Source organism: Thunnus albacares, chromosome 1, assembly GCF_914725855.1.
Source record: "Thunnus albacares chromosome 1, fThuAlb1.1, whole genome shotgun sequence".
Lineage (NCBI taxonomy): Eukaryota > Metazoa > Chordata > Actinopteri > Scombriformes > Scombridae > Thunnus > Thunnus albacares.
This window is the reverse complement of record NC_058106.1, coordinates 11,626,133-11,646,642: the sequence shown is the minus strand read 5'-3', so window position 1 is coordinate 11,646,642 and position 20,510 is coordinate 11,626,133. Positions and strand designations below refer to the sequence as shown.

Genomic DNA, 20,510 nt, shown 5'->3' with positions numbered 1-20,510 from the left:
AGTTAGACTACTGCAGTGTCTCTGGATATGGAAAGAGTCAGTTTGAGGAAGATGGCATGAAAATCAACTGTAAATGACTCTCAGTGTATGGTGCAACAAAGGAAATAAGAAAAGGCATGAAATGGTAATGACCCCTTTGCCCTTGTGTTTACAACTGAAACAATGGTTGTCGTCTTGTAGTATGAGGGAGAGACTGTGTGAGGAAATCATTGAAGAAAACATCTTAATATCAAGTAAAATCCAAATAAAGTTAGCTAGAGTAAAACTAGTTGAAGTTAGTTGGGTTGTGTTAAGTTTGTCCTTTTTACAGATGGTGTATGTTTTCTGTAACACGCAGTTTGACTTTGAAAGAGCTTTATGTCGGTCACATTGTCCACAGAGTTGGCAGTTGGCTTACTGGTTACTGATTTGTAACTTCAGCAAAAAGGTTCGTGTCCGTGGGAAGTCATTAGGTAGTTGCCATGGATGCAGATGTCGTAAGTCGAGACATTGTTTATTGAGCGTTATGCTTGTACTTTACAACAGTCAATTTTTATTGACAAGGCATTTCACTCACTCAGTTCTCTGTTTACTTTTGAAGAAGAAAGTTCACTGTTGGTCATCGATGCATCATCACTCAGTATGTAGTGAATCAAGCTACCATCCAGTTTCACCAAAAGGTAAATTTAAATATAAATAGGTGAATAGTTTTAGTTATAGATGTTTTAATCAACCCGTTCACTACTGACATGATCCATCGGATCGCAAAAAGGTTGCTGTGAAGTCCTCAAACCTTGAAGTCATACAGCAGACTTTTACAGCAGGCAAAGTGCAGAGCACATCTTGGTATTCCTGTTAATGTGAGGTTTCCTTGTCTTGGTCTAGTAAAATGCGGCTAGACTCCAGTATACCTATTATTAGTGTACCACACACCACCAGCTCTGACAAAACCATTGTTGTCCCTGTTGCCTTGATGTAGCTTTATTGTGCAAGTATGTCTGTAGTTCAAAGTGCCTCTACTTTGCTGCATGGAAAATTATTCAGAAAAATTGGTCTTTATTGACAATTTTATTTTGCTTTTTTTTTTTTACCATGGTAGCCTCAGTGAGAATTTAAATACTGTAGTTTTCCAAACTGAAAACCTACAGATTTTTAATGTTTTTCATCCATTTTTTAACCACTTTTTTTTTTTTACCAAATTCACAAGTAAACCTAATAAATCTAAGATTTAAACACAACAGATGTAAACCAAATTCTGCTGGAAATGTGGCCTGCACCAGTGCCCATTTATTGGTATAACTTTATTGTGTGAAATAAAATGTGTTATTGCCAGTCAAGATGACACTTAAATTCATTTGCAACTGAAATTTTACATCGTGTTGTATTAAATCTGAACAAAATTAGCTGCAAAATTAGCTTAGCTATATAGATTCAGCATCTGTATTTGATTCTGAGTACATCTGATCCAATCATATATTGAATAGTCTAAAAGGGATAGATGCACACCTGTGTAAGACCTTTAATCTGTGCCATAGAAGCCAAACTGCACAGTAGAGTGTCCTCAAAAACGCAGGTCCAGTTTGAAGAAAAGCCAAGGCCAGTTCATTGGGAAAATATGTAAACCTAACATTAAAAAAAGTGACATTATTGATGATACAGTATATGAGTGATTAACTGGCCATTGTGGTTAATATATCACCAAATGGTTGTATTTCAAATAACTTTTTTATTAGAGATGCATTGGATCACAAATCTCACGGTTTTAGTCATGGATCGGATCATTTTTCGGATTAGCAAGAAAAGAAAAAGGGACACAAATGTAGCTTTGCTTTTATTCTGTACCTGCAGATGTCACTTCAGACCCTTTAAATGCTGGTTTGGTTGTTGCTCTTCAAAATCCCTGTTAGCAACATGCTGTCTGTCCATGACTTATAGCTACAGCAGTTTGTTTACTTTGTCTACAATGGGACATTAAATTATGCCATTAACCTGCGGTTCACATGCCGTACTGTGGGGGGCGATCTGTACGGATCACAGATCAACTACATTCTGTTATACCACTACTTCTTATTTGTATTTCATTGTATCATTGTACTTTGAGAGTAAGTGCAGTAGTTAAGATTTAAGTTGTAGCAAAGTAGGTTGAAATTAAACTTTAAACAAATCTCAGTATGTTTTATCAAACACAGTTCTCTCTTCCTTGTCACGCAATAAGTCATTACATGATGAGAACTAAAGTGGTCGTTTCCTGGAGAACTCAGATTAAGTAATGATAAAAAAGGTCAGTTTAAAAAGTAAGAAAAAGTATCTACTGTGTAATGTTTGGGGTTTAATCCAGCCTCTGATTTTTTTTCTCTTTATCCATTGACTTCCCCCCATTCAGTGACAAAAATCAGTTCTGCTCATGTTTTTAAACATGCGTAAATAGTCAGTACAGCTGCTTTTATGTGCAACATTAACTTGGGATGTCCAGATCAAGTTTTTATGTCCCAATCCTGATCCAAGGCATTTAATTTTGGATATCTGCCAATACAAAGTCAGATCTGATACTTATATTCAAGCAGCAGAAGATATGCAATGTTGATTTAATGTACATCTTGCAAACTGAATTAATAGGTGTAGCCTATTGACTTTGGCACACATTTTTCTTGGGTTACTTAATCCAAATAGAAAAGATCCTGGATCAAAACTATTAAATTGAGCTTAAATTATTTACATAATATGAATGAAAGTTAACTGGAGAATGCGACTCCTGAAATGACTGAAAAGACATATCACTGTGTTGGAGGTGTTGAAACTACAGAAACACCCACTCCACTCATGATTGAACAGCAGCGTTACAGAACGGAGATTCTTCCCCAACAAATGATCTTTGGCCGAGTACAGACACAGGCTTGCAGACAGCACACAAACCCAACAACAGCCAAGTTTAATTTTGGCCTGTTATCAAGTTACTCTCAGAATTAACATTAAAGACCCAGTGAAATAAAACATTTATTTTCCCAGTTTTAATCCTGTGTCCCTGTGTTAATTGTTCATTTATCTCTTGATATATGACAAATATATATAAAAAAACAGTATCAGAGTATTTTTACATCAAAATCGCATGTCTTTTCTCTTCCCGTACAACAGTTTCAAATGTTTGATTCATCCTGCACTCAGGGACGTTTACAAAAGTTCATCCAATCAAATGTGACTTTGGGCGAGTAGCTAGCCACACCGGTCATATAAAACCACACCATTTGTGTGTCGTAGTTGCTGAGAGCAATATGTAGAGAGATAGGAAGAGATATGTGTTTGGATGTCAGTGGGCAAAAACTTTGTTTTCATTTCCAAAACAATGTGGCTGATGTCTAACGCCTGGGACACACAGCCTGCGTGAGCAGCACGCGTACGTCACGGAACCTCTTTTCATTTCGGCGCCCATGTTAACAGATTAGAGCAGCCACACAGTGCGTCATCTAGAGATTCGGGGTCTCGCCTATTTTTTCCACATGACACGTGCGGTTCTCAGCAAAAATAGACAGAAAATGATCTGTCGACAGTCATATTGACATTATACCAGCAACATTACACCTTTCACTATGGTTTCAATATCTATATCTGTAAAATATGTCACAGACATGAAGTGTCACCACGGCGGGTCAGCCTGAGCGGTGTACGCCAGGGCAGGGAGCCTCTCTGGTTGGGAACTCCAGTACGGAGAGTTGGTGACACACGGAGCTTCTTTTCTCGACTCCTATCGCTTTCTGTGATATTAGTTCAAACTGGCGCTCCTGCTTGTTGTTTCACCTGCTTCCAGGTGGAGATTTGGTGTTGTTATTTTCCTTTTTTGTTGTCAGTTTCCCTCCTGACAGTTTTGAGGTGTGTTTGGCTCTTTGGGGAACTTGGTGTCGTCTGGAGGGATTTTCTTCACTTGGAGCGGTGACAGTAGGGTTTAATTGGCTGAATGATTAATATAATCTATAAAAAAAAAAAAAGACCGTCCTTTTGTGAGGAGTTTATGTCGCTGACACAGAAGTATCCCCAACCAGACCCCACCATACCTGTCAGAAAGAAAACCGTTTTCATCTCACATATTATTTATTTTTAACAATTGAGCACACGCTTCTTAACCTTTTACTGTCTAAACTAAAGATAAATAAAATTTATAATTAAATGATATGAAACATGCTGTTATTGATGGCCATTATCAAAGCCAAACTCTATGTAGAAAGGTAGAGCTGGCAGCAGAAGCGCCGCAGCAGCAATGCTGTCTGTGTGGACGCTGCAAGTGTTCGAGATGCAGCAGTTCAGCGACGCACACGCACTACTGACGTTCACGCAGGCTGTATGTCCCAGGCGTAATTCATTCAACTCCCCCTCATCATCCTCCTGAACTAACAGGTGAGGGAGGTGTGTGTGTGTGAAACCAACAGTCCTAAATCATTCTTGTAACGATACATTGCTCAAATATCCTGTTTCACTGGGAAATATGACACAGTACAGAAGCTAAAGACGCTCGAACTTCCGTTTCACTAGGACCTTAATTAGCGACATAGCGAATCCATGTGTTTGGTCAATTAGGATGTCAGAATTCAAAGTCACTCGCACTGATGTGCCCAATTAGTTTTTCACAATCGCACACTGATTTTCACTCGCATTTACAAGTGAAATACTTGCACTGTAGGCTGTTGTAAAGGAGAGAAGTGCTGCAACACTAGTAGTGTGAGGTGGACAAAACACAGAGTATAGTGATGAAAGGATATTCAATTGAGTGGCGTTATTTTAACCAATACCAATGCTTAAATAAAATGCCCAGATCAGCTAAAGATACCTATCCTTAGGAACAACTCAGGACATCTCTATTAACTTGTTATTTTTCATTCATATGTGTCTTTGTCATCACTTGCAGCTCTATTTTTGTTCTGTTTCAGAGCCTGGCGGTCGCTCTGATTGACACAATGATTGGCTGTGCTGAAATGAGTTATGTACTGTATATGCATGGCTGCAATCGGATGAGATGCAACAATTGAAGGATACTGAACCAGTCCAGCTTACCTTTGACAGCCCACTCTATGAGATCAAATGGTGTCTAGTGTCTGTCCACAAAATAATCAGTCTTATACCAACCTTTCAAAGTGTGAGCAAGTGGTGTAGTGTAAAGGTGGATTTATACTTCTACATTAAAGGGTTACACCATATCTACAGCTGCTTCTTGTGTAAGCTCGAAGGTTACTTAGTTAGGCTTGGCTGACATGCGCCTCCATAAAAATGTAACTACACATTGGGGTTCCTGTTAATCCCTTGTGTTGACCATAAATTTGCCTCAAGTCCATTTCCCTTTGTCTCAATGCGCAGTGTGGATCAGTCAGCAGCCCTCAATAGGCTGTCTGATTTTAAAAAATAAAGAAATACATAAAACCCAGACGACACATCATAATCAAGATTTAAGATTTATTTTCTCATCCAGACACATCATCTTTCCAAAACAGAATCAGAGAATATTCATGATAATCTTATTCATGGCACAAAGGGACGAGCAAAGACCAGAAAGGCCTCATTCTGCACAAGTTTACAAATTAAATTGAGAATAAATTCAACAAAGCAAATGGTGACACCTGCACTTTTTGTTCCATTGATGAAACATTTTTGCTTCAGATGTAGTAGTAGAAGTACTTGTATTTCAACATACACTGGCACACAGAGTAGTGGTGTAACAGAACATAGTTGTTCTGTGATCTGTACGGATCCTCCCCCGCAGTTCGGAACTCATGTGAACCATGGGTTAATTGCATAATTTAATGTCTCATTGTAGACAAAGTAAACAAACTGCTGTAGCCACAAGTCATTGACAGACAGTGTGTCGCTACTCGCTAACAGGGATTTTGAAGAGCAACGACCAAACCAGCATTTAAAGTGTCCGAAGTGACATTTACAGGTATGTTTACACACTGTTTAGCTATCTAGCTGCTAACTGACGTTAGTGGTGCACTTTTCCCGGGTGAATGTTTGTTTGGTGGCTCGTTCAACAAGCTAAGCTGACAAGACACACAAGACGTGTGTTCATGTTTGCAAATGATCATCAAGCTTTGATGATGTGGACAAAAGCTGTTGTTTCATTCACAACATGTGGAAGAAATTATCGTGCCTCATAATGCACTTTAATTTAACAATTGAGTATTAGATATTTTATATATTCTAAGATTTTATTTAAACATTGGACATCTTGAATCTTGTTTTCATTTAAGACTATGGGCAAAAGTTCCTTGCTTTAAGTACACTTTTTTTTTTTGGCTGATCTGAAAAATGATCTTATGCATGACTCAAAACAATGACGAGATCCGAACTGTGACTTTTGTGATCCGTTGCACCCCTAACACATAGAAATGTGTACTGTATGTGCACAGCTCCACCGTGTTCAGATATAATGTTTTAATCTTTGTACGTGTGTGTGTGTGTGTGTGTGTGTGTTTAAGCGCTCAGGAGACACATGTACTTGGTTCTCAGCTTGAAACAAATTATTATTTGAAATATATTGTTTTGACTTTGACAGAAAACACAATTCTGAACACCAGCACTATAACTCACAATTTAAGCTAATGTAAATGGGGGTAGGTGTGATCCAATCCATCATGTCCTGTCTGTTGCTGGAAGAGAGCCTGTGTGTCTGACCTCTACAATTCCAGCGGGGATTCATTCCACACACACTTGCCTTGCACTTTGCAAGATTTCCCCTCTCTGGAAATCAGAGCAAGGAAAAAATCCTTACTTCGTCAAATCCTGAAGGCCGCTGGTTGACTATGCACCCACTCTGTCTTGCTTGTGCGCTGATGTTCGTAGTTGCATCTGTGTGTGTGTGTGTGTGTGTGTGTGTGTGTGTGTGTGTGTGTGTGTGTGCTTCTGTACGCAGGCATTGGCCCTGCTCTCCCTTTGCACTGCTTCAATAATGAAGGAGTTGTAAAGGTCTGGCAGGAAGCCCCTTGCTGAATTCCCCTCCACCTCGTCCCTCCCTCCCTCTCTGTCTGTTTCTCTCTCTTTCGCATCCTAAGGGACCTCCTCTCAGCTCCACTCTTCAGTTTGCACCGATGTTCCCATTAATGAATGGCATCATACGGCTTGCTTGTTTTGCACAGTTCAGCTTCACTTCACTGCCTGGTGTCTGACCTGCGGTGCAATCTCTGATTCAAAGAGTACCACCTTATGACTCAGAACAACCACTGTTGAAAACCAGCCATGACGAAGACGGTTCACAATTCAATTTGTGACCCATCATGTAAAGTACACAGAAACCTTGTGCTGCTCAACATGCAAAACACCACCTGCACTACTTTCAGGTCCAAGTTATTGGAATAGTCTCATTTCAGTAAAAATCAAAACACCTCCAGTTTTCCAGTTCAGAAAACCCCATATGTAGTTTAAGGATAATTCAGATTTTAAACAAACCCCAAATTGAACCTAATTATTTCCTGGTTTAAACTAAACCTACAATATGTGTCATAGTTTTGAGCCTACACAGTTTTCCCTTTGCAATGAGGGATTATTACCAACATTACTGGTGTGCTAACTTTGGGTTTAACTGTTGGCTTGTTTTTAACTTGTCTGATCATCTGGCCCCTCATGTTTCTTGCCCTGTTGAACTTTGCTGTCACAATGAAAATAAAATTAAAGGTTTGATAAATCAGCTGCTTTTAAGACCTTTTCCAAAATGCCTTAGAAGAAATTTCACATCATTCCTCTCTGCCAGGAACTTGCATGCAGCTACTGATGTTTTGTTGCAGTTCAACAAATGTTGAGAGTAAAAGTCATGACTGATAGTATGTGAGTGATAACTACACAAGTTCTAGACTCCCTTAGAATAAATTCAAGTATACACTTTTTATTGACCATGAAAGAGGCCTGCATTAGAGTGATAAAATGGGTTTGAATAGGAGCGGATCTACAGTGGCATTGCTGCTATGTAAAATTTGGAAGTCAGCTACTTTTTGTAAAGGGTGTCCCTCTGTGGATGGATGGCCTCTTGCTTTCACTTTGGCTCATGCTCACCAGTGCACGCACACAGTGCTAGCCCTTAAAATATCATCTTAAATCTTGCTGAGCGACTGCCCTCTAAGCTGACACTTAAAGAAGCAAGAAGGACAGATGCCCTAGTTAGAATCACTCCCTTTTCTTCTCAGTCACTGGGCTTGACTGAGACAGAGCCAGGACTAGGAAATACTATATGTATTCTGCACAACACTGAAACCCAAGTCACAGCAGTTTTTTTTTTTTTTTTTTTTTTACAGGTGTCAGTGAGAAAACGAGCATCATGTGGAAGCCAAACTAAACTAAGATACAGAGTTTTATTGCTGTCTGTGTGGTGTTTATTCAGTACAAGCCCTCCATCAAGATGAGGTTTGAAAGGCCTCCACTGATTTAGTGAATCTGAGTGATGAAGGCCAACGTCCATCCACATTGCTGATATTTTGATTGCACTGTGGTGATTTCACACTTCTGAGGGGCAGCACACACAGAATTGGCTGTTGAAATGCTAAAAAATAAAATGCAAAGAGACTGCATCAGTTCAGTCTGTTGTTAATTAAGCTGCCAATTACGAAGATGAAATGACTTCCAATTAGGATTTTCAGTCTGGAAACCTCTTAAATGCTCAGAAAACAAAGTTAATGGTCTTCTCAAAAACTCGAAGATTGGCTTTTATTTTAAAAATCAATCTTAGAAATAAAAACTTGTGGAAGCTACTTTTCTGTCTATGATTGATTATGGTGACATATTGTATATGAATGCAGCCTCCTCCATCTCACAGAGCCTTGATTGAGTGTACCATGCATCTCCACATTTCATTACAATGTAAAGTCTTATTCACCATTGCGTTCTTTATGATTCGGTGGGTTGGACATCATTTACCACTCACAGACAACAGCACTGGTATATTTTTATCTATTGAGTGATACTGGGTAAAGCTTACGTCTGTACCCTTCTCCGTCTCAGCTCTGGTGGTAAACAGCTACACTCCTCCAAGTGGTTGCTTTTTAATGTAACCCAGGTTTTGACAGATCTGGGGAAAACTGCATTTTCCTACTATGCACCTTGGGCATGGAATAATCTGCAAAAAGATGTAAAGTTAGAAACATGTACATCCATTGATGAATTTAAGGGCATCATGAAAAATGTGTTGATGGAGGCATGTAGTTGTTTTTCTTGAGAGGTCACTATGTTTGAATAGCTGTTCTTCTGTTGAATTTTTGTATATCATGTTGTACTTTAACATGTTGCTGCCTTGTCCAGGTCTCTCTTGTAAATGAGATTTTTGACCTCAATAGGACTTCCTGGTAAAATAAAGGTAAAATGAATAAATGATTTCAGATTTGTCAGTCATATTGACTCTACTGTAGTGGGCAGCATGTGAAATTTATTTAAATACATTCCTTAAGGCTGATTAAGATATCACAGGTTTTCACCTAGCATTGTGGGTTGTTTCCCTCCAACCTCCCCTTTTGTGTTTTTCTGAAAAAAATCTTGTATTTTCATTAGACTGATTCAGATTGAAGGTGATGGCAGACGTCTTTTCTTTTTACCTTGCATTCCTGCTCTCTCTCCTCACAGTCCCCCCCTAGTGTTCAGTTCTGTCCTAGCCAGATGAATAGGTCCAACAACCTGTATCAGTAACACTTGGATCTGTCTGCACTCATAAACCCTCTTATCAGCAATAGGAATGGCCGTCTTTGCTGAATTTAATTAAAGGAGTCAATTAGCTGATTACATAATAGAGGGCTAATAGGTTGTCTTTGTTAAAGCTTGTTAGATTGGAGTTGCTTGGGAGAGCAGCAGGGCTGTAGTGGTGAGGCACATCCCTGCTAAACCTAGACGAGTTTGTTTTTTTTCTATCCAGTATACTGATTGTTTTATTGGCACAGACTTAACCTGGTGTAAAGATTACTGTGTGTACTAGAGAGTGAATCTGTGTGAAAAGAAGGGTGGGAAGAAAGAAGTTGTTTGTATGTGTTGATGTTTTTTTTCTGTTTGTCTGGCTTTGTGGTCACAGACCTTGGAGCTTTACGCATGTATTGTATAAATATAGCAGACGTGGGCTTGTGCACACACACACTTAAGGAATGGAAGTCTGCTGGCAGTGTTGTATCTTCTGGGACCCATACAGTTGTCAGACTTGAACTTTGCTTACTTCCACGTTTTATATTTTGGGCTTATTGCATGGCTAACCCACAGGATACAGCAATATCAATGACTGTATCTTACTGTATGTTTGTTTTGAAATAGGCTTATGGTTCCCATATGACCAATAGTCACTACTTGGAACCACTTTATTGTTAGAAATCAAAGAAATGTGATTTTTAGGAGTTGTCTTTTTTACTAACAAAATGATATTCGATTACTCAAATTGTCTTTTTCCCCAGTAATCCTGTACAAAACTATATTGGAAGTTTAAATGGTGCATGTCCATGCAGTTTGGATTATTTGAATTATTTTTATTTGAATTGGTTATTATAGCCAAGACACTGCACAACAGCATCAGCAGGTTTGTGTCCCGGAATCAATGTATGTATGTCTGTGTGGGAGGTGAATGAGGTACCTGTTTACTCAAAAACTGCTGACCAGGTGCTTTTCAGTATGGCAATAGGTCAGTTTACCACCAGTTACCTGTCAGTGGTAGTATAGTAGTGGTGGTTTAGGACATCCTCAGGAAACTGATCACGATAAATAACTAAAGAAAGTATAATGTTTTCTAATAGCTTGTCACCCACTCTGTGTTTTCACTTATGTTGCCTGATTAGACCTCTCCTTGGCTACACTTTTGTTGTGCTGCTTGTTATAGCTACAAGGGCAGGAAACCCACTTCAATGGAGTGCAGGCGGCATATGAGTTAGACATTGAATCTCTAACAGCTGACAATCAAACAGTAGCACATGGTAGAGATGTTGTGATAAACTTAAATTTAATCTTTTCACAGCTTAAAAGTGTTGGCAGAGACAGTATTATACATTTTTCCATTTGGATTCCGCCACAACAAGCCATGTGAAATACGTATTTATTAGTCGGGAACGTTTACAGTGCTGTTGGTACACCTGGTATTATGTTTATTTGCTGCACAGAGTCATTGATTCACGTCTGCATAAGCGGCATGTGCCATTGTGTGTGCAGAATGGAAATGGCCTGTACCTGTTGGGTTTTGGAGTGCACCCATTGTTATTAGTTCCCCCTACTGTAGTGATGTTTTTGAAAACACTTGTGTGGGTGTACAGGGCCCTTCTAATGTGACATTGCAGCTGAAGTGCATAACTTTTGTACCGTGAGCATGGACTATCCTATTTCTTCTAAGCAGTTCTTCTATCTGGCTGAGGAAGGCTGTCTGGTCACAGTAGAGCGGGTCAGAGTGTAGAACGGGCCCAGTCAAATAATAATAATGCTCTGTTAGACTTTCAGCAGCTTTTCTAGAGGGCACCATGCTCGGCCTCAGCTACTATATCTCTCATTAATACATGGTTCTGTGTTTAATTGGTTGAGGAAGCATTGCTGTGCATCATGTCTCCTTTCATTTATCATTTATCCTTTCATTAACCGTGCCGTTGCCTCACACTCCATTCTGGCTGCAAACTGGCCGGCAGCCTCAGGCCCAATTAGTGGGGCCTAATCACACCTAAACTTAACAGTGCAATCAGTGTTATTAACTGAGCTATAGGTATGAGATCCGCTTATGGTTGACGAGGCATCTCTGATGTTTTTATTTCTGGGAGGGACATGAAGGCCGAGGCTTTTCTTATAAAACACTACTAAGAAATGTTTTCAAGGATGTCTGAAAAATGAGGTAATGGCATCAGACGTTGTTTTGTTGTTGAAGAAGGCAGCTTCTCCTGTTGACTAACTCAAACTTGATCACTTATCCTTGATCACAGATGTGTTGCTACAGTGTTTCCCATATAAATTTTTGGGACACCCAGCCATATAGATCTGCCAGCACCCTCCTCCCCCCAGAAAAATTATATTTTGTATTTCCTTCTTTCCCAGGTCTGCGTGGACCTGCATTTTAACATGAGGATTCATCAAATTGCTCCCAGAATGCAGCATTCATGCATTCAGTCAGTCTTACAAGTGCCTGAAAAATGTCTTTGCTAATCAGCTGTCAGTCTGTGTTGCAGCAGACTCTCAAGTATTGGATATCGGACCACCAAAAATCAATTCTGAACCTGTGGGAAACACTGGTTGCTGTCTGATGGACGTTCACTCATTTCGAATGAGATAATCCAATATCGCTGCATTATTTTGTTGCAAGGTCTGGTTTTTATTTTTCTACTATTGATCCCACAGAGGAAAGAGTCAGTGTAGGAGATTTTGGTCAATTTTAAATGATTAATTGACATAAAATCTATCAGGGACAATTTTCATAATTTTGAGGATGATCAAACAAAATAAGCAAACTGAAGACATTGAATCAACTTCTGGTTGCCTTTTTAAATTATTTTTTGCATTTTGGGGATTTTGAGATAAAATGTTATCATCTAAAAGTAAAATTACAAAAGAGGAGATTAAAAAAAAGTCTATGATGGCTTTAATAGCTGAGAACATGACTGTGGAGCTAAGGGGTCAGCTACAGAACAGTAGCTCATGATTTTGTGTATATTTAATACCTTGCTCAAGGATATTTTGTATTGTTTACAATGCCATTGGTACACCTGTTGTTTATGTGATTACACTGGGCTTGAAACCAGGTCCTGGATGTTTTTCTAATCACCAATTTAAGCAGCATTACTTGAGCCAAGTATTGTTTTACTGCTTTTTGCGTAGTATTTAAAAGTTTAAAGCGTAAATAACCAATAACCATACCAAACCTGTGTATTGTCTACAGTGGTGCATAATAGATCAAAATACCTTTTTTTTTTTTTTTCTCATCCACTGCACCGTGGATAATGTTGCCATTAACACTGGGTGACATTTGATAGCAGTTGGCTGTGTCATCTGTGTATGAGAATAGCAGCCTGCTGTAGACTCTGAAGCACCGATGGGTGTTAGGTATCTTGTCATTTTCAGTGCATTGCTAGCTCTCTTCTCTCATTTCCCTAATGGTGAGTTAGTGGGGACTCTCACGGTGGTACAGGCAAGAAATGAGAGCAGTGGCGCACTAATACAGGCCCTTTGATGAGGAAGTAATGGAGTGTTCAGAGCCAGACACCTGTGCCTCTGCAGCCACCCTATCTCTCTGCATACGCAAACACACACACACACACACACACACACACACGTGCGCGTGCACACACACACACACACGCGCCAACACATTTTTTTTTTCCACTCGCTTTCTTTCACCAGCTCTGCTACTCCCCTCCCCTTCCTCTACTCCCCTCCCCTCCTCTTCCTCTCCCCTCCCTCATCTCTCTGTAAAGGAAGCCACTCCCTCTCATACAGAGCTGCCAAGCTTGTTTGCATATTAACTGTTCAGTTGCCAAGGAGCTGTAGCTTCATGCCATGTGACCGTTGAAGCATGTGTATGTTGTTGACTGCAGCTTTTTTTCTTCTTTCTTTGCTTGTTTTGACCCACAAACATTCTTTTCCAGTGAAGAGAAAAGGCTTTATTATTACTAACAGCCACTCAGACTCTATAAATGTTTGTCATTTCTTGCCTTTCATTTCCTATCAAATAGTCTGTTAGTTGTTTGTATCATAAGTGGCAATTGACACTTGATTTTTCTCTAAGCATTACAGCATTTCCACCTTTACAGTGGAAAGGCTAGTATGTGCTGTTGCAAGAGGATGCACAATTGTGCACACCAACGGCAGATTCAATAGTGAAGGACGTGGTTTTGTTTTCGTTTCAAGCTGTTCAAGAGGGTTCAGTTTTCATTTGAAAAGAGCTAAATGCCTATATGACTTAACACCCATTGCACTGTTGATGTGTTAGTGGTCAAAGCTCTGTACCTGGTGGCCATTATCTGAGGGTGGATTTGTTTAGTTTGGAGAGGACGTTATTGCTCAGCTCCCTGTAAGCATGTGGTCTGCTTTAAAGTCCAAACTCCAAGGCCTGGCCTGGCAGGTGGATCTGATGCCTGCTGCTGCGGCTGCTGTGCACACTTGGAAAGAACAGCCATTGTCATGAACACTTTGCAGATGTTTGTCCTTGTAAGAGATATACAACTGTAAAATGTAAAACTACTCAAACCACAGCAATGTAGTAAGAGAATTTCCAATGCCAGTATCATACTGGCTCATGCCACCAGTCTTATAATCTCCCCCTTGTCTACTTACACATACACACGCACACACAAATTTTGAAGAAGGCTGTCCACAGCAGTCCAGTTGGTCAGTTGCATAGGTTTATTTAGGTTCTATATTTCTACATGCAATGTAAAGCCATATTGTGTTGTAGCCTACACACAATAACCCTCAGATTTCACACCGTGCTTAAATAAACTAAATAATACATTCACAACAAGTTGTATAGTTTGCTTTATAGGGCTGAGAGAAATCAGAATGGAACAATATGATAAGTTATACAACAGTTAATTAATACAAAACAGTACTATATGGGACATTTGTGTTTCATCTTAAGCTCCTGCCTTGAATTGGATATGGTCGTCACATCACATTACATTGTTATCTAAATGAACACAACAAACGTTTTGTGTTTTTGCCAGCATTTGATATTTTGCAAGTCTTAGGTCAGGCAATCAGTGCACCATTTCCAACCTCTGTTAAGACATGTCTTCAAAAGCATACCCCTTCCTACCCCCTGGTGTGTGGGCAGCAGTCCTGGTTGAACTGCACAACTCACATATGCCGATGTGTACAGCTGCATGAAAAGTGAAGCAGGTTGTTGGCTGGAAAAGAGGAATGCTCAGCTGATTCTGCCCTGTAAATAAAGATTTAAAAACTGATGGGGTATCTGTTTGGTAACTCAGGCCTGACCCAGTAGTGCTCTGTACTGTACCTGGCTTCAGGCCAGCCGTGTGTCTGCATAATTCCCAATACCATGTGCCAGCCGTTGCACATGGCCCCTGTATCATGCTGTCAGGAGTCCTCTGAAAGGCCTGCTCTCTCTTCCAAGATAGCTTCTGGCGCACAGGAAGAGCCGCATGTGTTGGGCACATCCCAGTTTCCCAGTTTTTTTTGGTTTTTTTTGGAGGAGTCATAGCAGGGTGACCAGGTCTTGACCCCACAAGTGCTTGAATTCACCACTGGAGACTCAGTGCAGCGTAGGCTGCATGTGTCTTGTATTGAAAGGGAGTAGAAAGTCTGTTAATTTCCAAATGTATGAAAGTTAATGTGTTGTTTGTATCAGGAATATATTTTTAGCCTCTGGGAATTTGTTTATCTATTTGCTCATGGAGCACTTCTGACTGATGCTGTTCCATAAATAAATCAGCACGTTACTGGCAGTAACCTGCATAGGCACAAAAAAAGCTACAATGTTGACAATCTGTGGTGTGGGAGAAATCCAGTACTTTGGGGGTTAAGTTGTGAAAGTTAATGTAATAACTGCTAGCACCATCTGCTGGCCTACTTCCTTACAAAGAGAGAGAGAGAGTGAGAGCGCGAGTGAGCGAGCGAGAGAGAGAGAGAGAAAAACGAGTCTGGGTTTTAACGACATCTCTAATATTCATGCTGATGCATTTTGCTGCTTTGTGCTTTCATTTTCCGCCGCTCTGCCTGCCAGAGTCTTGAGCTCGCCACACACGCCCCAGCCAGGGAGAGGGGAGGGCAGCGAGGGAGAACGAGGAAAAAGACAAGTGGGAAAAAGGAGGAAAAAACAACCGGCCAAACAAGTAGGCAAGCTAACACAAAAGCCTTTTTGTGTGTAATAAAAGGAGTAACCTACCTTATCCTGGCTGGTGAAGAAGACGAGGAGAGGCGCAAAAAGGGAAACGGCAAAGCGGAAAGAGCAAGAAAGGACAAGTAATAAGAGGGAGAAGCTCAGAGAGGCATAGAGAGCGCACGCGAAAGGCAGGCGGAAAGAGGAATCAATGAGAGGGGAGGAGAGAGGAGGCAGGGGAAGGCAACTCTGACACACACGCACATAGGGAGAGTGAGGGAGATTTGGGTGAAGCCGGACGACGGCGAAGCAGCACGCAGCAGCAGAATGAGAGCTTCCTGGACTGCCACGCACCTCCTCTACCGCCCACAGCGCTGCTCCCTCATCACCCTGTGAAGAGACAAACGAGGGTGAGAGAGGGAGAGAGAGAGAGAGCGGGAGAGAGAGAGAGAGAGAGCTCCCATGCGCTCCTCTTGAGCCCTGCCCGCTGGGGGAGGAGGAGACGAACGGCACCAGCGCTCTCACACTGCCTGAGGAGAAGAGCTGACCGGGGAGGAGGAGGGGAGGCAAACGAGGAGAGAGGGAGGGGAGGGGGGGACACACGGCTCAAGGAAGAGTGAGAGAAAACGACTGTTGAAAGGGAAAGAGTGAGTGCGTTTGTAAGAGGAAAGCTTGAACGAGCAGCGGAGAGAAAAAAAACCGGCGAAAGGGCAAGGCTTTTGTTAGCCGGTTGGAGAGGGGGAGGAAAGAGGAAGAAAAAAAAACACCATGTCTACAGTGAAGAGGCCAAGAGGAAGGGTAAGTGAGCTGCTCTGAGAGCCGGGAGGGAGGAGGAGGGACAAGGGGGAGGAGGAGGGGCCGGCAGGAACTGAACAACCTCCTCTGCTACTGGCTCATGCTGCACTGCCGCCATCTTGAACTCATTGCTGCTTTTTTTTTTCCTCCCTTCCAAACTCATTTGCATTACTGTGTTAGACCTTATCAAGGCACACTAGATTTATAGTGCTTTCTATTCCCCACCCCCACTACCTATTCGTTCCATACATTGCTTTCCCATCCTGCTTTATATTCCTCTGCCCATGCTGGCCTGTGCTGTAGTTGATGTACAGTGTACGATGTTTGCGCGCGCGCGCGCGTGTCCTCCATGAGTTGAGCCTGTCAGTCACCAGAGAGCTCACTACATGTGGAAATGAGGGGGTGAGAGCGAGGGAAAGCTGCCTGGCCCAAATGGAGCTTACTCTACCTTCTCATGGGTTGTAATGGTCTCCACCGTTTTCATGGGACTACGTGCTGCTAGAGAGATTGAAATCACTGCAGTGCTGGCAGGCTGTAATTTCAGTTATTTATAGATGTATTACACAGCTGCAGTGCTCTCAGTTTTGGTGCATTTTATCTCTCCCTCACTCTGCCTCTCTGATAGAAGCCTGTTTTCATATTTTTTTTTTCTTCCTCTTGCTGCTTCTTTCATTTGCCCTCATGTTCTTCCGCTCTTAAGCATTACTTTCAACCCCTCCCCCTCTTTTTTTTTTTTTTTTTACCATTAACTTGAATGAGAACATTCCAGCATGATCCAGTAAATTTCTTCCTAATAGCCTCAGCAGCGTTGCACACGTGAAAATCATAATGCAGCTCTTGTATGTATATGTGTGTGTGTGTGTGTGTTTGTTTGTTTTTCCCCGTCTTTCCAAATGAATTGCTAGTTATTCAACTCCCCCCGCACCCCCACTTTGTTGGTGAGGTTAAAGCTAATTCTCTTTATTTAGCTAGTAGTATGGAAAAAAAAAAAAGCAACCAGCCGCGCCTGGGCCATGTAGGCATACGCAACTCATTTTTAGATTAGGTCATCCATTTATGGGTTCCCTCTCCGCTGGGCTCAAGGCCCACCACAAGGCGCTTGTGTAGGCATAACTGCAGTCACGCCATCTATTATTCACATATTATCACGTATCAGGCAGGCTGGATTATTTATGTCTGCAAGGCTCAATGTAACCTGCTACACTGAGCCAGTGTTTACCCTACCTTTTGAATAGCTTACTCCACCTAAAAGAATTTCATGTGTATCAGGCTCAGAGAGTTTTCCATGTCACACGGTTTCAGAGTTTCAGAGTCCTTCCCACCTGATCTAAATGAATTATTTGGAGAAACGCCAGCCTTTCTCATGCTTGAATGTCTGCTAGTAGAGCTAGATAGGAGGCTGGGAGTTGAAGTGAGCATCATGCTGAGAAAGACAGGTCCACCCCCCACCCCCAGCATCTGAGATGGGGACAGCAACAAGCTCTGCTGTCTGAGTTGTTCACACAGCCTTCAGAAGGTTGTGTTTTTTTCTGAATGAGTGATACATGCAACGGTCACATCGCAGCAACGTTGCAGTGTTTTGTTTTTTTCACTAAGCCCGTATTTCATATTTGATGATCATATTTTCCTTTGCTGGTTGTACAGTGAAATGGAAACTCAGTCTGTTGGTACTCCTTTCTGTAATGTAAGAACAAAGGCTTTCTTGTATTAGTTATCTATTAGCTGAGCTGTATGGCTTTGGAATAGACCCATTCTTGTAGCAACATCACTTTGTTTTATTATTTTTTTTATCGACATCATTGATAACATCATTTCTTGTTGTGTGTAAAGACATGTATTTTGAACATCCTGCTGATCTTTTTTATACAGAAAAGTAACCTAAGAGGTCTGATGAATTCAATGCCAAACCTGGCTGAAAATATCTTATTTGATACATCTGTATGTGGAGAAATGCATGATAAGATGGTTGGAGACAATAATCTATGCTTATGTAGCACCTGCTTTGTGTCAAAATCCATGTGTTTGAAAACATTCAGTGTGAGATTGGACCAACAACAAAAGTTGTCTTATTTTGTATGTCCGTCTTTGTTAGTGGTACAACATTGTCCTCAGTCACTCAACTCTACTTTAAAGGTCAAATGTCATCTTCATAGATTTTTGTGTCACTAGGTCTCTGATTAGCATTTATACCCTAGCAACTGAGATTGGTTTCCTGCATCTATGAGATATTTTCCTTAAAGAATGATCATAATTGTAAAAACTAATCATTCTGATTTTTCTCTCTCTCTCTTAAGCCTCGAAAGAACACTAATGGTCCTGGTAGCCAGGTACGGGTCCTCAGTCCCCCAATGAAGAGCAGCTCATCGTCCTCCTCCTCTTCCTCATCATCTTCATCCTCATCCAGCTCCTCATCGGAGAAGAGGACTTCGCGGAGGGCGCATCATCAGATGGAGTCAACTCAGCTGGAGAAGCAGGAGAAGGCCAATAGGATAATATCAGAAGCTATTGCAAAAGCCCGGCAGCGCGGTGAGAAGAACATCCCCAGAGTCATGAGCCCGGAGAGCTTCCCCAGCTCTTCCTCTCAGTACAAGACCCACCGTGACCGCGAGCATAAAGGAAATGGCAAGGCAAGGCCCAAAGAGAAGGCCTGTAGGAAAGCCTGCATTGTACCTTCCTCCAAGCCCAAGCAGAAGGCCAAGATCGGGTATGTAGTCATGCAGCCATTACTACTGTAAAGCACTGAAGTGTACTGTCATTTGTCAAAAAATAATCCAGTAAGTAGAGCTTTGATCCAGTTCTACCCTACCCAAAGCAACGTGGCATTTCTTTTAAACCAAGGCGAGCCTGAACCTGCAGCATTTAATGAGCCCCCACTAACAAGTGACATATGCCACTGCAGGAGGTAGACTCCCCATTGTACTACCTTAGCCGTTTTTTTTGCATATTCGACTCAGAGATAGGGCTGCAATAAACATTTCTTTTCATAACCAGTAAATCTATGGAGAAATGTTCTGTATTAATTCTTAGTTTATTCCATGATATGGAAATAATGATAATGACAAATACACATCACAGCTTACAAAAGATCACTGTGATATCTTAATGGAATGGAGAAAAAAAATTACAAAAATTACACAGTGATATTCATATGGGGGGAAAAGTAGCAAGTCTCACATTTTCGAAGCTGTTACCAGCAAATGTTGGGTATAATTGAAAGAATAAGAAGATGATTAAAATTAGATTTTATTTTCTATGGACTAAATAATCAACATAATTTCAGCACTGTTGACCCACCATTTTATCCATACAGAGAAAGGTTTAATGTAGACTTTCCCTTCTTTAAGGACTAAATTAACTATCTTGAAACCTCTTCATTTGCATCCATTTTTATAGTTAATATGCATAATCAAGGACAAACTGAGAAATGTCTCTAAGTACTTGCCAAACCAGATATGCAGATGTGCAGTGTTAGCACAAACACTTGTCTTACTTGCTCTGATTTAGGGGGGCGGGGGACTGACAAATAACATGAAACCTGATCAAGCCTGAGAGATTTTAAGGGATAGTTGAGATTTTTTTGACATAAGGAAGGTGATATGAGTTACCTACTGTGTGATATTTTTGCATGGTTTTGGGTTCAGGCTTCAGATCCTTTGGATGGAGATACCTCAGGAAGCTGGCAACTTGTCTGATAGAAATGAACAACATCATTTAGGAACAAAAACATTGTAAACCACAACAAACTCACAGAATTAAGCAGCATTTGTTGGTCAGATGTGTAAGGAACTGAAAATTAACTAAAATTGTTGCATGCTGTTGTGGATGGTGTTGCTGTTTTTTAAATGTTTTTCTAAGAGACCTCCTCCGCTGCTGCCTATTTATGTCTGACAAGCAACCAGATTGCTGGAGTATCCCTGTCTATGTGATCCATCGAATAATATCTTGTTAAGTACAAATTGATTCTAAATGTATTTGAGCTGAGAATCAAAGCCACTACTTG

The 20,510-nt window shown here is 41.0% G+C and overlaps 1 protein-coding gene across 8 annotated transcripts in view; it reads left to right on the top strand.

The window, feature by feature from the left end:
• chd9 (chromodomain helicase DNA binding protein 9) overlaps nt 1-20,510 on the top strand; it is a 76,120-nt gene that overhangs the window by 10,877 nt on the left and 44,733 nt on the right. For 7 of the 8 annotated variants that reach the window (XM_044329970.1, XM_044330071.1, XM_044330062.1 and 4 more), the window contains one exon: nt 18,805-19,214. In XM_044329970.1, the coding sequence (XP_044185905.1) occupies nt 18,805-19,214 (410 nt within the window). Of the gene's footprint in view, nt 1-16,334; nt 16,514-18,804; nt 19,215-20,510 lie in introns of those variants that run through there. The other variant, XM_044330099.1, reaches the window with a different exon arrangement.